At 54.4% G+C, this 12,268-nt stretch overlaps 7 protein-coding genes across 7 annotated transcripts; 5 read left to right on the top strand and 2 right to left on the bottom strand.

The window, feature by feature from the left end:
* The first annotated feature begins 277 nt into the window (after positions 1–277).
* Positions 278–2,335, top strand: FA10DRAFT_301041 (cytochrome P450). Its single transcript, XM_025524923.1, has 7 exons — positions 278–445; positions 508–680; positions 748–1,087; positions 1,151–1,190; positions 1,253–1,488; positions 1,555–1,799; positions 1,860–2,335. The coding sequence occupies exons 1-7, from the start codon at positions 291–293 to the stop codon at positions 2,201–2,203; spliced, it is 1,533 nt and encodes a 510-aa protein (XP_025379774.1). The 5' UTR covers positions 278–290; the 3' UTR covers positions 2,204–2,335.
* A 404-nt stretch (positions 2,336–2,739) lies between these two features.
* Positions 2,740–3,883, top strand: FA10DRAFT_301040 (NAD(P)-binding protein). The gene is made up of 4 exons (XM_025524922.1): positions 2,740–2,828; positions 2,895–3,246; positions 3,312–3,718; positions 3,780–3,883. Exons 1-4 carry the CDS (start codon positions 2,763–2,765, stop codon positions 3,849–3,851), a joined length of 897 nt encoding a protein of 298 aa, XP_025379773.1. The 5' UTR covers positions 2,740–2,762; the 3' UTR covers positions 3,852–3,883.
* A 120-nt stretch (positions 3,884–4,003) lies between these two features.
* FA10DRAFT_266296 (alpha/beta-hydrolase) lies at positions 4,004–5,380 on the top strand. The gene is made up of 4 exons (XM_025521434.1): positions 4,004–4,269; positions 4,327–4,988; positions 5,062–5,072; positions 5,141–5,380. The coding sequence occupies exons 1-4, from the start codon at positions 4,036–4,038 to the stop codon at positions 5,206–5,208; spliced, it is 975 nt and encodes a 324-aa protein (XP_025379772.1). The 5' UTR covers positions 4,004–4,035; the 3' UTR covers positions 5,209–5,380.
* Positions 5,311–6,730, bottom strand: FA10DRAFT_279064 (intradiol ring-cleavage dioxygenase). Its single transcript, XM_025523513.1, has 5 exons — positions 6,603–6,730; positions 6,469–6,543; positions 6,298–6,392; positions 6,099–6,229; positions 5,311–6,031 (listed from the first exon to the last, which is right to left on the bottom strand). Exons 1-5 carry the CDS (start codon positions 6,654–6,656, stop codon positions 5,382–5,384), a joined length of 1,005 nt encoding a protein of 334 aa, XP_025379771.1. The 5' UTR covers positions 6,657–6,730; the 3' UTR covers positions 5,311–5,381.
* Positions 6,731–6,995: 265 nt separating this feature from the next.
* On the bottom strand, positions 6,996–8,650 carry FA10DRAFT_301037 (putative hydrolases or acyltransferase; the record flags this gene model as incomplete). Its single annotated transcript, XM_025524921.1, has 7 exons — positions 8,242–8,650; positions 8,092–8,165; positions 7,732–8,034; positions 7,645–7,669; positions 7,490–7,584; positions 7,170–7,416; positions 6,996–7,076 (listed from the first exon to the last, which is right to left on the bottom strand). Exons 1-7 carry the CDS (start codon positions 8,593–8,595, stop codon positions 6,996–6,998), a joined length of 1,179 nt encoding a protein of 392 aa, XP_025379770.1. The 5' UTR covers positions 8,596–8,650.
* Positions 8,651–8,910: 260 nt separating this feature from the next.
* FA10DRAFT_293339 (aado/keto reductase) lies at positions 8,911–10,376 on the top strand (the record flags this gene model as incomplete). The annotated part of the gene is made up of 7 exons (XM_025524417.1): positions 8,911–9,160; positions 9,249–9,267; positions 9,341–9,419; positions 9,492–9,626; positions 9,713–9,780; positions 9,861–9,936; positions 10,002–10,376. 7 exons carry the CDS (start codon positions 8,911–8,913, stop codon positions 10,374–10,376), a joined length of 1,002 nt encoding a protein of 333 aa, XP_025379769.1.
* A 425-nt stretch (positions 10,377–10,801) lies between these two features.
* On the top strand, positions 10,802–12,046 carry FA10DRAFT_301036 (Dehydroquinate synthase-like protein; the record flags this gene model as incomplete). Its single annotated transcript, XM_025524920.1, has 2 exons — positions 10,802–11,392; positions 11,465–12,046. The coding sequence occupies exons 1-2, from the start codon at positions 10,851–10,853 to the stop codon at positions 12,042–12,044; spliced, it is 1,122 nt and encodes a 373-aa protein (XP_025379768.1). The 5' UTR covers positions 10,802–10,850.
* Between the last annotated feature and the right edge of the window lie 222 nt (positions 12,047–12,268).

The following is a 12,268-nucleotide window of genomic DNA, read 5'->3' as shown; positions in this document are numbered from 1 at the left end:
AACTCGAAATTTGGACCATGACAGCCTAACCGGATGTGCACGTGTTAGAGGTGTTGTGTCCACATGACCTGCGGCCGATGAACAGCAAAGCACGCGTCGATGGGAAGAAAAGCGGGAGTAGTCCTGTTGAGTGGCTTCAACGGAACACCGGTAACGGGGACAGCGGGGAGAAAATGCGTTGCGGGGAATGGCGAGCGCGTAACCGGTGGTGGGGAAAGACGGGACGCCTTAAAATAATGGAAAAGGATCCCTAGCCTACTCTTGTCGCTGCTTTCTTCATCGCCATCATCATGACCGCCAGCCAAGGTGTTTTCGCGTCGTCTGAGCTTCGTGATCTAGCGCCATACCTACTGGCATCGCTCCCGTTCCTCTGGGCATTCTATGCAGTCTTCCTCCACCCTCTTGCTGGAGTGCCAGGCCCAAGACTCGCCAAGGTTACGAGAGGGTGAGCAGATTGCCTAGTTCTCTTTCCCCCTTCACGCGACTCACAACGCGGCTCTCTTCCAGTTGGCACACGTACAAGTGTTTCAAGGGACAGTGGCATCAAGTCATTCTTGACCTACATGAGAAGTACGGACCCGTGGTTCGCATCGCTCCTGACGAGGTCTCCTTTGTGGATGCCACTGCGCTAAAGAAGCTCTTCGGCCATGGAAGCAATTCGGCACCGAAAACAAAGTGGTGTGAGTAGGAGCAACTTTGATGAAGAGCCCATCGCTCGCCTTGTTCCTGATCTCCATCGCTTCGTAGACAACACCTGGCAGCTGAGCGGGCAAGGCGAGTCCGTTTTTGCGACGCAAAATGCCCAGATGCACGCCAAACTCCGCCGCAAACTTGCCTCGACGTACTCAATGACAGCGATCCTGCAGGTCGAGAGTCTCGTCCAAGAAGTTGCCGACGAAAATTGGGCGGCATTTGAGCGCATCGCTGGCGAGTCTCGCGTCATTGACCTCGACTTCTGGACCGGGGCTTTTTCGTACGACGTTGTCAGTGAGCTGGGCATGGGAGGCCGCCTTGGGTTCGTCAAGTCAGCCACCGACGTCAATGGCCTCATTCGTGCCGTCACTGATGGATTCTATACCATCACAAAGTGCGTTTTCTTGCCGTGGATTTGCATTTTTGGCGCCCGCTTATCTTTCCATCTGTTCAAAAGCATGGGTCACGTCCCCGGTCAGATGCTGCTGTTTGACAATGTCAGTAGCTCCGCAAGTGTGGAAGCGCCATGGACGAAGGCTGATTAATGAGTTTGCAACAGCCCATCACAAGTTCCCTGCTCAAGCTGTTTGGTGCGCGAAACGCCTTTGAGGACTTCATCAAGTGGCTCGACGAGCGTGTGAGGTGCAGACAGGACGGGACAGAGCCGGCAAAGAGACACGATATGCTCGAGAGTTTCCGAACCCCAAAAGGCGACGACGAGCAGGTCACGCACCCGGAGGTCATGGTAGAGGCCATCAACCTTCTCGGGGCTGGCGCGGATACAACATCAATCGGGTAAATTTCCTCCTTTTTTGGTCTTCCCCTTGCGGATCTCAGTCTCATCCCCTACTCTTCGCACAGCATTCGAGCGGTACTCGGTCACCTTCTCGAGTACCCAGAATCATACAAAGCCGTTCAAGAAGAGATTGATGGCTATTTTGCGGTCGTCGGCGACCTCGAGGCACCCTCGAAGCTTTCTTTCAAGGAGTGCCAGAAGCTCCCCAAACTTCAGAATGTCATTCGGGAAGCACAGAGGCTACATCCCAGCATTGTTTATCAGCTCCCGAGGTTGAGCCCGGGCGTTGAGATTGCGGGACACTTCATCCGTAAGTAGAAGGCTATCGCTCTGGGCTCTAACCCCCTACTCATAGAGAAGAGCTTCACAGCCCCCGGATACGCCGTCAGCATCAGCTCTCTCTCAGCCAACCGAGACAAGGCCGTCTTTGGAAGCGATGCCAACTCCTTTAGACCAAGCCGTTGGGAAGACGAAGACGAGGCCAAGAGGATGGACTCGATGCTGTGCACGTTTGGAGCTGGTAACCGCTCTTGCCTCGGCAAAAACCTGGCCCTCGTCGAGATCAACATCTATGTCGCCCAGCTTTTGCGGCAATATGATCTGGAATCGGCGGTTGAGCAAGGACAACCAAAGTGGAAGAACTACTCGCAGTGGTTCAACATGCAGACCGACTTTCTTGTTCGGCTACGTCGCCGGTCTAACGGATCTACCTGAGGTGCGCTCATCGTCTCATCTTCCTCTCCCGCTGTCATCCTGTCCCACCACTCCAATCTTCGACCACAAAGCTCTCACTGGCACCAGTGCCTTTTTAAGTCCAAGAACAAAACCTCAAGGAAATGAATGAGTCTACCTGCACATGTTGCTGAGATGTCGGCAGTGTGATGTCCCTTCCACTCTTCTGTTCCGTACGCGCATCTTCTTTGCTTGCGAGTTTTGGCAGTGTGATACGCAGCAGGTGTGTTCTGGGACGCAATTGCGGAATCATCTTATTTGGTGCTCTGAGCACCATCAGGTAGAAGTGTAGCGTAGCACCTAGCTTCAATCCCCTGCCGCGGCAATGCCGATACCATGTAATCCGACTGATGCCGATTTACAAGCTACGGGCGGGCGGGAGGACTTCTGAACGAGATACAATTTCGATGAGGCAAATCTTATCTGTTTCTTTTCTCCACATTCTCCGCGAGACCTGCGAAAAATAGAACTCAAGGGCAGACAAGTAGCCGGTGGCAGGTTGTCTTCCAACCAGATCAAACAAGCCTGACAACTCATCATCATGAGCGGCAAAGCAGGATCCAGCGACGCTTCAAAGAGGCTTGAGGGCAAGGTATGCCTAGTCACGGTGAGTCGGTCCGGCTCGCCACTCGTCTTCGTTCAGCAAGAGGCTGATGCCCATATTCGCCAACAGGGCTCAGCGGGTGGCATTGGCCTCGTCGCGGTACAGGAGCTGCTCCTCGCCGGCGCGCGGGGTGTCACACTGATTGACCTGCGCCAAGAGGCACTCAAGACAGCTCAAGAGCGCTTGAATGAAGCGCTCGCGCACCTCTATACCCCAGAACAGATTGCGGAGCGCACTCTGTTGCAAAATGCCGATGTGTCGGTAGAAAGCGACGTTTTCGAGGCTGTCCGAGCCACGATGAGCCGCTACGGCCAGCTCGACGTCGCCGTCGTCAACGCAGGCTTGAGCCAAGCACCTCAGAGTGTGCTGTTTGAAAGCGTCGAGGTTCTCGATCGCCTCTACCGCGTCAATGTTCGAGGGGGTGAGCGGACCGCTGGGCTACTTTCCTCGTTGCTCTTGAAACTCAATTTGTTGCCCTTCTTGCAGCCTATATCACACTCAAGTTTGCAGCACTGGCAATGACAGGATTGCTTCCAGCGACTTTGGAAGACACCAAGCAAGTGAATGGGCTTGGTTGCAACTCTGCCAACCTATCCAGAGAAGGTACGGCAGGCAAGGGAAAAAGCATCATCATTGTCAGCAGTGTGGCAGGATTGTACGGCGAGGCACTCCTCGTTCCCTATGTAACGACCAAGTGGGCTTCGCGTGGCATGTCGCGCTCGGCTGCTCAGGAGCTCGGTTCGATGGGCATTCGCGTCAACTCTATCCATCCTGGGCCCACGGACACGGAGATGTTCAAGACGGCGTTTGACACACAGGAAAAGAGGGATGTTATTTCTGGCAAGACGGCTCTCAAACGTGTCGCCAATCCGACGGAGATAGCAAGGGCTATGGTGAGCGTCTTCCGTCTATCTCGTTGAAAATCGAAGCTCATTCCAAATCTTCTCCTCTCAGCTCTTCCTTGCTAGCGATGACTCATCATACATGACTGGAGCATCCCTTGACGTCCACGGCGGTCAGGTCTGATCCATTCACGCCAGCATCTTTGAATTTCCGGCCGCCAAGGTGCGACAAAGCGGCCTCGGGTCAGAGTTCAACTTTTTACCGAACATAACCGGTGGATGCGTGATAGAGTGGCAATGATATGATGCTTTTCGAATCTTCTCTCTTAGCGACCACTTCATTTCTTCCCAGTCTGGTTTCTTCAACGATGGCCAAAACGCACACGTTCACCTACAAAGCGGCACCTGACAACGCTGGAGGTCAGGTGGAGATCGCCGTCGATGTTCACCTGCCCGACTCGGCCAAGGCAGGCGACAAATTGCCTTGCCTTGTCTGGATCCACGGCGGAGGGCTGTTTCAAAGTAACAAAGCCCAGATTCCAGCCCACTTCCTGAGGGCCCCTGATCGGCATGGCATTGCTATCGTCAGTCCGGACTACAGGGTGAGCCATAACCACGCTTGTCTGCTGCGGTCCAAGCTGATTATATCTTTCGGTCAGCTCGCTCCTCAAGTCCGTCTGCCTTCCATTTTGGAGGATATCTCTGACTTTGCCAACTTCTTGCTCGATGGCACACTGAACAAAAAGCTCGTCAGCCAGCAGGCAGCAGAGCTAGATCTCACCAAAGCTGGCCTCTCGGGTGCCTCTGCCGGAGGCTTCCTTGCGAACCTGCTCGCTCTTGGCCTCTGCCCCAACTTTTCGATCGAGCAAGCCAGCAAGGCATTCCGATTCGTGGCCCTAGAGTACCCATCCTCGGATCTGACGACTGACCAATTCACCAAGCCCTGTCGTCCGTTCATGGGCTACCTCGCAGAGCAGGATCCCGATCCGCTCTTCCGGGAGTTCGCCGATCCTCAATCCAAGGTCAGCAATGGAAGCGACATTCCGCAGTCATCGCACAGGAACAGGTTCTTCATGTATGCCCAGCAGACGGGTCGCTACCAGAACTTCATCTACGGAGACAACGCGGCCGACCTGATTCGGCAGACTACTGTCCCCTCTACGGTTCAGAAGAGCCCCAAGGAGCACCTCCTGCCCGTCTTTGTCGTACATGGTGCTGCGGACTCTGCAGTTGATGTGGACCAATCCCGTACACTCGTGAATGCCTACCGTACCATTGGACATACCGACGTCGAGTATGTCGAGCTGAAGGACACAGATCAGTGAGTCGTCAGCCTGGGCTCTCGCTTCAACGCTTATCTCACGTTTTCTGCTTCCCTCTTCCCTTTTGCGCAGTCTTTTTGATGGTAAGTCTGCCTCGGCAGGTCACTGTTGACAGCAGAGCCTGATTTCCTTTTCTTCCTCACCCAAACAGCCTTCGACGCGACGGTCGAGCTTGAGCCATGGTGGGACTTTGTCACCAAGAGGCTTACAGCAAAGTGAATTCGCAAGTGGACTCTAGGTTCCACAAGCGGGGCCGAGTCGGTGCGACAAGAAGCTTCATAAAGATGGAGAAAGTGGTGTTGGAAGACTTTCATCACTGCACAACATTGCATTTATGGGAAAAAGTTGCTCTGATGATGTATGGGGTTCGGCCTTTAGGGCCTCTTGTGCTGCTAAAGGTTATGCTGAGAAGTCGGAACACGTTTGACTTGCTCGCGCTCTTCCTTTGCCTGCGCAAGAGTGCAGAGAATGAGGTCGTACTCGATGAGCCAGAAGGAATTCCTCTTGAAGCCGTGCTTGCGAGCTTCACTTGGATCGTCTACGAGCACTGGGTCGACAACGAGAGAGCTCTTTACCCCGAACACAGTGTCGCTTTGCAGAAACTTGTCTTCACGAGGATAGAGTGCCGTGATTAGAGGATCGAATCCGTCGGCTTGGACCCAGAGATGAAGATGCGAGGGCCTGTAGACGTGGCGTCCCAGCCGAAGCAGCAGCGACCCTACGGGCCCGTCACCGGGAATGGGGTACGACACGGGCAGGATAGCACCGTACTGGAAGCTCCCATCCGATTGAGAGGTTATGCGACCACGACAGTCAGCTACCGTTCGGTCATCGTATTGGGTGTCGTAGTGACCGGTCGCGTCTGTCTCCCAAGTCTCAATTGTGGCGTTGGCCACTGCGTTTCCGTCGAGATCGAGAACCTTTCCTCTGACCAGAAGAAGCTCGCCTTCTTCAGCTTTTGCTTCAGACACAATACTTCCGCCGTCGACAACATCGGGGGCGTCGGTAGTGAAAAAGGGGCCCAGCACCGTCGATTCTGTCGCTGAAGGACAAATGACCGGGGGTCTGTCAGCCCATGATCGTACTTTTGACTACACTCTAATACAAACCTCCCTTTGGTTTCGGGTGATTCAATGAGTCCACTAGAGTGGAAAGCCCGAGTACGTCAGAAAGAAGAATGAACTCCTGACGAACATCATTGCACGTTTGACCGGTCTGAGTAAGGAATTGGATCGCCCTCCTTTTTCAGTCGAATGAGATTAGTTGAGCCCGAGATGTGGTCTTGAAGCACAGGTAGGAGCCACTCACATCCACTCGTCGGTCGTGAGATCAACATGCCGGGCAAAGTCGTGCAGATGCTTGACAAGGCTCTGCATCACAAATCTAAGTCTCGGATCAGGGCACTGCTCGCAAAGTCAGCACTCTTTGGAGCTATGATTTGTGAAAGGAAGCTCCTCCACTCCAGCGTCAAAGTCTCACTCGTTCGTTGTAGCTGTGCGCCACTCCTGTGATGGAGTTGTAATCGATGTCGATCGGGTGCTTTGGAGGGTTCTCCTGGAGATTTGCAGGGCGTTAACAAAAGTATGTCATTTGCCAGTACAACATCGACTCACGGTAGCCTGCCGGCGCAGCTCAGCGGCGATGCTCTCTACGTTGCTCGCAGTCATTTGTGAGTTGTCACTGGCCCGAGCGAAGTGATGGTGTTGTGTGGAGAACAAAGGTAGCGGCTCATTTAGCTTTGCAGCAGTCGAGAAGGTATCCACCGGCAGACTGCAGGTCAAAGCGCTCACATTATAAGCGGTGTCGTTTCCTCACTGAAGCTTAATTCTTGCTTTTTGACTGACTCTTCTGTTTCTGTCTGTCTATGATTCGAAACGGGCACACAGTCTTACAACTTCTTCCCATGCAACTCAAATTTCATCCACAGACTTGGCACTAGGAAATTTCGAGATAAGCCAAATGCGCGCCACGCAGACAGCAAGCCGGAGAGAATGAGATATGTGGGGTCAGGAGAACTTAGGCTTGAGCTCCTTGAACATGTCCTGTAGGTCGGCAGCGAGCAGCTCGGGGCATTCGACTTGCGGGAACTAGAAGATGTTGCAGGTGATGGACAAGCGCGACATCCATCTCGGTCAGCAAGGTGTCTACCAGCTTGACAATGATGACAGGAGATGACTCACGTGTCCGCCGACGTCTCGCTCTTTCCAGAAGACAATGTCGTTGACCCGCTCCGCCCATCGTCTGGGCACACCGAGAAGCTCATAGTGAAAGGCGCTGCAGCCGAAAGCCACATCCTTTCCCTTTAAGCTCTCGTTGTAGCTCTTGGGAATCTCACCGGTGTACATGCCGGACTGATATAGACGCAGTCCCCATTCGGGTCCGCCGATGTAGTGCATCATGACAGCGTCAAGCACCTCGTCTTTCGAGCTGTTTGTGATCATCGCATTCGGATGAGCAGGGATCGCCAAAGCAGTCTTCACGAAGGTGCGGAAAAACCCACAACTTGAAGTGACGGTCGTCGACCCAGCGAGCCAGCTTCTCATAGAAGAGAGCAAGGAGCCCAACGGGTGAGTCGGTCAGAGCGAATGCAGCCGTCTGATCGACGCCCAGACAATCAGCCCCTCGACCAATTTTGTGTCATTCCTGCTAACCCACCTGAGGCGTCCTGACGTTTGTCTGGCTGGAGTTGGGGGGGCAACGTGTCAGATTGCTTGCAGATCGGAGCGAGACACACGCACTCACAGGTAAGGCTGCGCTGTGTAGAATTCGGCCATGTCGGCAAGCTTCTTCTTCTCAAAGTCAGTCGCATCCTCGTCCTTCCAGTCGTCCGGCTTGGGTGCTTCGAGCATGGTGACGTGAATGGCACGGCAGCGCTGCGGGAACTGGATCGCGAGAGCACGGGTAATCATGGAGCCCCAGTCGCCTCCCTGAGAAGCGTACTTAGGGTAGCCGAGCTTTTCCATCAGGCTATCGAACAGCTCGGCAATCTTAAAGGGGCCCTGCATGGCACCTGTAGGCGGTGAAGAGAAGCCAAAGCCGGGGAGGCTGTAAAAGCAAACATGAGCTTAGTGCGAGACCGACAACGAGGAAGAGCTAACCAACCTCGGAGCAACCACGTGAAAAGCGGCCTTGCTGTCGTCCTTGGGATCAGCAAGCATGGGTGCCAGCTTCTTGAACTACAGATTAGAACGAGAGTGCGGGTCAGCCGAGCAAAGGGAATGGCGGAACGGAAAGATCCTTGCGATGCCGTACCTCCAGAACGCTGCCAGGCCAGCCATGAATCAGGAGAAGCGGGATGGCATCCTTTCGAGGCGACTCTTTGATGAAGTAGTGAACGGTTTGCTTGCCATAGCCCTCCAATTCGAGGTCGACGGTGTACTGCGAGGCGAGCTCTTTGTTCAGGAGGGTCTCCCTCTCCCTCCAGTTGTAGCTGCTCTTCCAGTGCTGAACCAAGTCGGAGATATCGCTGATGGGCGAGCCTTGCAGCCACTCTTGGCCCTGAGGCAGAGCAACCGGCTTAGGCAGGCGCGCGAGCGCCAGCTTCTCTCCAAGTGTCTTCAGGATGGACTCGTCAACATTGATCTTAAAGGGAGAGGGAGCAGCCATGGTTTCGTCGCTTGTGTGCTGTTTCTTGATGTTCTGTTCAGAGGTAGTCGGTGTGACAGTGGCTGGAGGTCAAGAGTCAAGATGCTCGGGCACGGAAAGCAGCCGAGCCCGCTTTTCTTCGATAAGCGGGGAAGCTCCAGAAACACGCGAAGGCACGCACGCGATTAGGCTCCGCCGGATCGCCACAGGCCCATAGCCGGTGGTGGGGAAGCAAATGAAGGACTTGAAAAGCGCTGAAACGCTCCTCCCCTCCTCGTTTCGTTTGCGCTACCTCGTTTCATTTGCGCTACTTCATCCCACACGCTAGCAAACATCATGGCAGCAAAGCTGTGCACCACTACTTTCAAGCTAACGCATGGTGGCAAGGACATTCCAGCAGTCGGCATGGGCTGCTGGCGTGGCAACTTTGGCGATGGCCTCGACGGAGAGTTCCCGAGGGCACTCAAATATTGCATCGAGAACGGCTATCGCCACATTGACACGGCCTCGTTCTACCAAAATGAAGTGACTATCGGCCAGGTCCTCAAGACTGTAAATGTCGACAGGGAGGATCTCTTTATCACTAGTGAGCATTGCTGAGCTGCCCAGTCACGCTTTTGCCGTTCCTGACTCACTGACACCGGCCATTATTATTTAACTTCTCTTTATAAAAGCTAAAATGTGGAACACCCAGTCAGTCAGAAGAGCCTGTTTAGCTCGTGACCTTGTCTTTGATCTGACCACAGCAAGGTCTTTGCTCTCATAGGCACAATGACCCCGCGAAAGCCCTCCAAGAATCGCTCGAGAATCTCAAGCTCGACTATGTGGACCTGTACCTCATGCATGTGCGTCTGAAAAATGTCCAGTGGAGGAGCGATAGGAACGTCGACTGACCTCCTTTGCGTCTCGTCGCGCAGTGGCCCCAAGGCGAATCGGCCGATGGTACCATGTACGGAGAGAAAGGTGGTGCAGGCCCGACCTTCAGCGAGGTTTGGGCCGAGCTCGAGAAGCTGTTGGCTCAAGGAAAGGCAAAGGCAATTGGGGTGTCCAACGTGAGTTCGATTTGGCTTGTCCGCAAATTCTTCCTCCCTTTAAATCTTCAGCTGCAATCTTTTGCTCATGGGTCAAAACCAAACAGTTCAGCATTGGCAACCTCGAAGAGCTTTTCAAGACGGCCAAGGTAGCTCCAGCAGTCAACCAGGTCGAGTGAGTGGCCCCCTCCGCCTTTCTTTTGGAGGAGCGATCATGTGCTCACCTCCCCGCCTTCCTCGTCGCTGTCACGACAGGACTCACCCATTCAACCCCGACTTTGAACTTGCTGACTACTGTGCAAGCAAGGGTATTCACCTGACCGCCTACTCTGTGAGACCTTCTCATCATTTTCTCCCTTGCTACTCTGCGCTGACGAGAGAGACGTGGCCTTCCAGCCCATGGGCCATGGCACCGACAACCCCCTTCGCGATGAGCCTGTGCTGGTTTCCATCGCCGAGGAAATCGGCTCGACGCCTACCCAAGTTGCTCTTGCTTGGAATGTGGCCCATGGTAGGAGCATTGTGCCCCGGAGCAGCAATCCTTCGAGGATTGTGGCCAATATCACTTTGCCCACACTTCAGCCAAAGCACATGGCAGCCATCGATGGCATTACCCTCAACGATCCCAAGAGGCGTACGCGTCTGTGCTGGCCAATGTGCGACCAAGAAAAGGGCACCGTCTTCGGATGGAGTCTCGACAAGCTCCTCTGGGACGTTGGTTTCAACACGCTCAAGGAAGATGTTGTCTCCCTACGCAGGCTTCCGGCTTGATTTGCGACCGCTTGCTCATGTCACTTGCTCACCTTTGGTTCTCTTCCGTTCCTTGAAAACCAGCATGCAACAGAAATCAAATGGTATTTGCCCTGCTCCGTCCACTTTGCGGTGCCCTCTTCATGATATCGTCTCCTTCAGAGTAACAGAGGAGAATTTTGGAACATGCAGACGTGATGCAAATACAGAGCCAAGTTCAACCAAGTCTTGCTTTCTACTTGCCGATCCTTCCTGGCTTGAAAACGGTCCAGCACTTGCCAGCACTTGCCAGCACTTGCACATTGATATCGTGCACAGCCCTGTCTTTGCCAGGCATCGTCAATTCTCAAAGTCAAGAGCGCAGGAGCAGCTTTGCCACGTGCATCCGCGAGACACACCGGGTATTGGCGCAGCTGGAGGAGCGTGCAGAGGAGAATGAGTTGGACTCAACAATCACCATTGCAACGACAGCACATCTGATCAACGACTTCCTCGATGCGTCCCTTCGTCTACGCCGTGGCAGCCAGCCGCGTCGTCTTTGGCCGTGGTAGCCTCAAAGCCCAGCTCGAGGGGGAAGTCGCCCAACTCGGTGCGAAGCGAGTCCTTGTCATCACGACTCCACACCAGCGCGACATTGGCGAAGAAGTGTCGAGTCTACTGGGCGCTCGATTCACTGCTCTGTACAGCAATGCGACGATGCATACCCCCGTAGAGGTCACCGAGGATGCCCTCAAAGTTGTGTCTGAAAAGAATATTGACTGTCTGGTCGCCGTTGGTGGCGGGTCCACAATCGGCCTCGCAAAGGCCCTCGCCTACCGAACGGATCTACTTCAGATCGTCGTTCCTTCGACGTACGCTGGCTCAGAGGCCACGTCCATCCTCGGTCAGACGGAAAAGGGAGCAAAGACAACATTGGTCTCACCAAAGGTTTTGCCCGAGGTCATCGTCTATGATGTCGACCTCACCTTGACCCTTCCCAAGGTCATGTCCCTCACTTCGGGCGTCAACGCCATTGCTCACTCCATCGAGACGCTCTAGTTAGTACTGTCTTGACCTGTGCGCGAGCATGTCATGCTGCTGGACTCTGACACGAGCTCTCATCACACAAGCTCCGCCAAGTCGAACCCATTCATCGATTTGCTGGCCGTCGAGGGGATTCAAGTCATGATGAGAAGCCTTGCCAAGCTGGGCTCGGAGCCCGACGACATCGAGGCAAGGTCGGATGCACTTTATGCCGCGTGGGCCTGTGGTATGTGCCTCGGCAATGGAGGTGGTACTGCACTCCATCACAAGATCTGCCACACGATTGGCGGCATGCTGAACACCCCGCACGCCGAGACACATGCGATTGTCCTACCGCACGCGCTGCAGTACAATTACGCCTATTTGAACAAGGACTCTCGTCGAAACCTCGGCCGAGCCTTTGGACTGGCCGTGAATGAAGAAGGAGGGCGCGATCAGCTGGAGCGCGAGGGCGTTGAGATGGCCCAAAAGATCTTCGACATTGTCCAAAACGGAGGCGCCCCAACGTCTTTGGCTGCCTTGGGTGTCAAGTCCAGCGACCTCGAGCCCGTGGCAGAGGCGGCGGCCAAGGCTCCTTACCCCAATCCTGCCCCCCTCGAGGGCCCCAGGCTTCTCGAACTTCTTCACCGAGCCCACTTGGGAAGTCGTCCTGTTCCTGGACTGTGAGCAATGTATGCTTGTGCAAGAAGACTTGTACTGCAAATAAATGAATGCTATTCCATGTCATCTTGGATCGAGACGGGCTGTCTGCTCGACAGCAGCAGCGATACTTTGAAGACGTGCGGTTAGCAGGCTTGTGAGCACGTGAAATAGCAATGGTGGACGCATTGCGCAGTTCGTGATGTAGGCGAGGAAGGAACGACAGGAAGAATTCCCCCATCGGTATCTTG

This window comes from Acaromyces ingoldii, assembly GCF_003144295.1.
Source record: "Acaromyces ingoldii strain MCA 4198 unplaced genomic scaffold FA10scaffold_2, whole genome shotgun sequence".
In the NCBI taxonomy this organism is placed as follows: domain Eukaryota; kingdom Fungi; phylum Basidiomycota; class Exobasidiomycetes; order Exobasidiales; family Cryptobasidiaceae; genus Acaromyces; species Acaromyces ingoldii.
The sequence above is the reverse complement of the archived record's forward strand: the minus strand, read 5'-3'. Positions and strand labels throughout refer to the sequence as shown.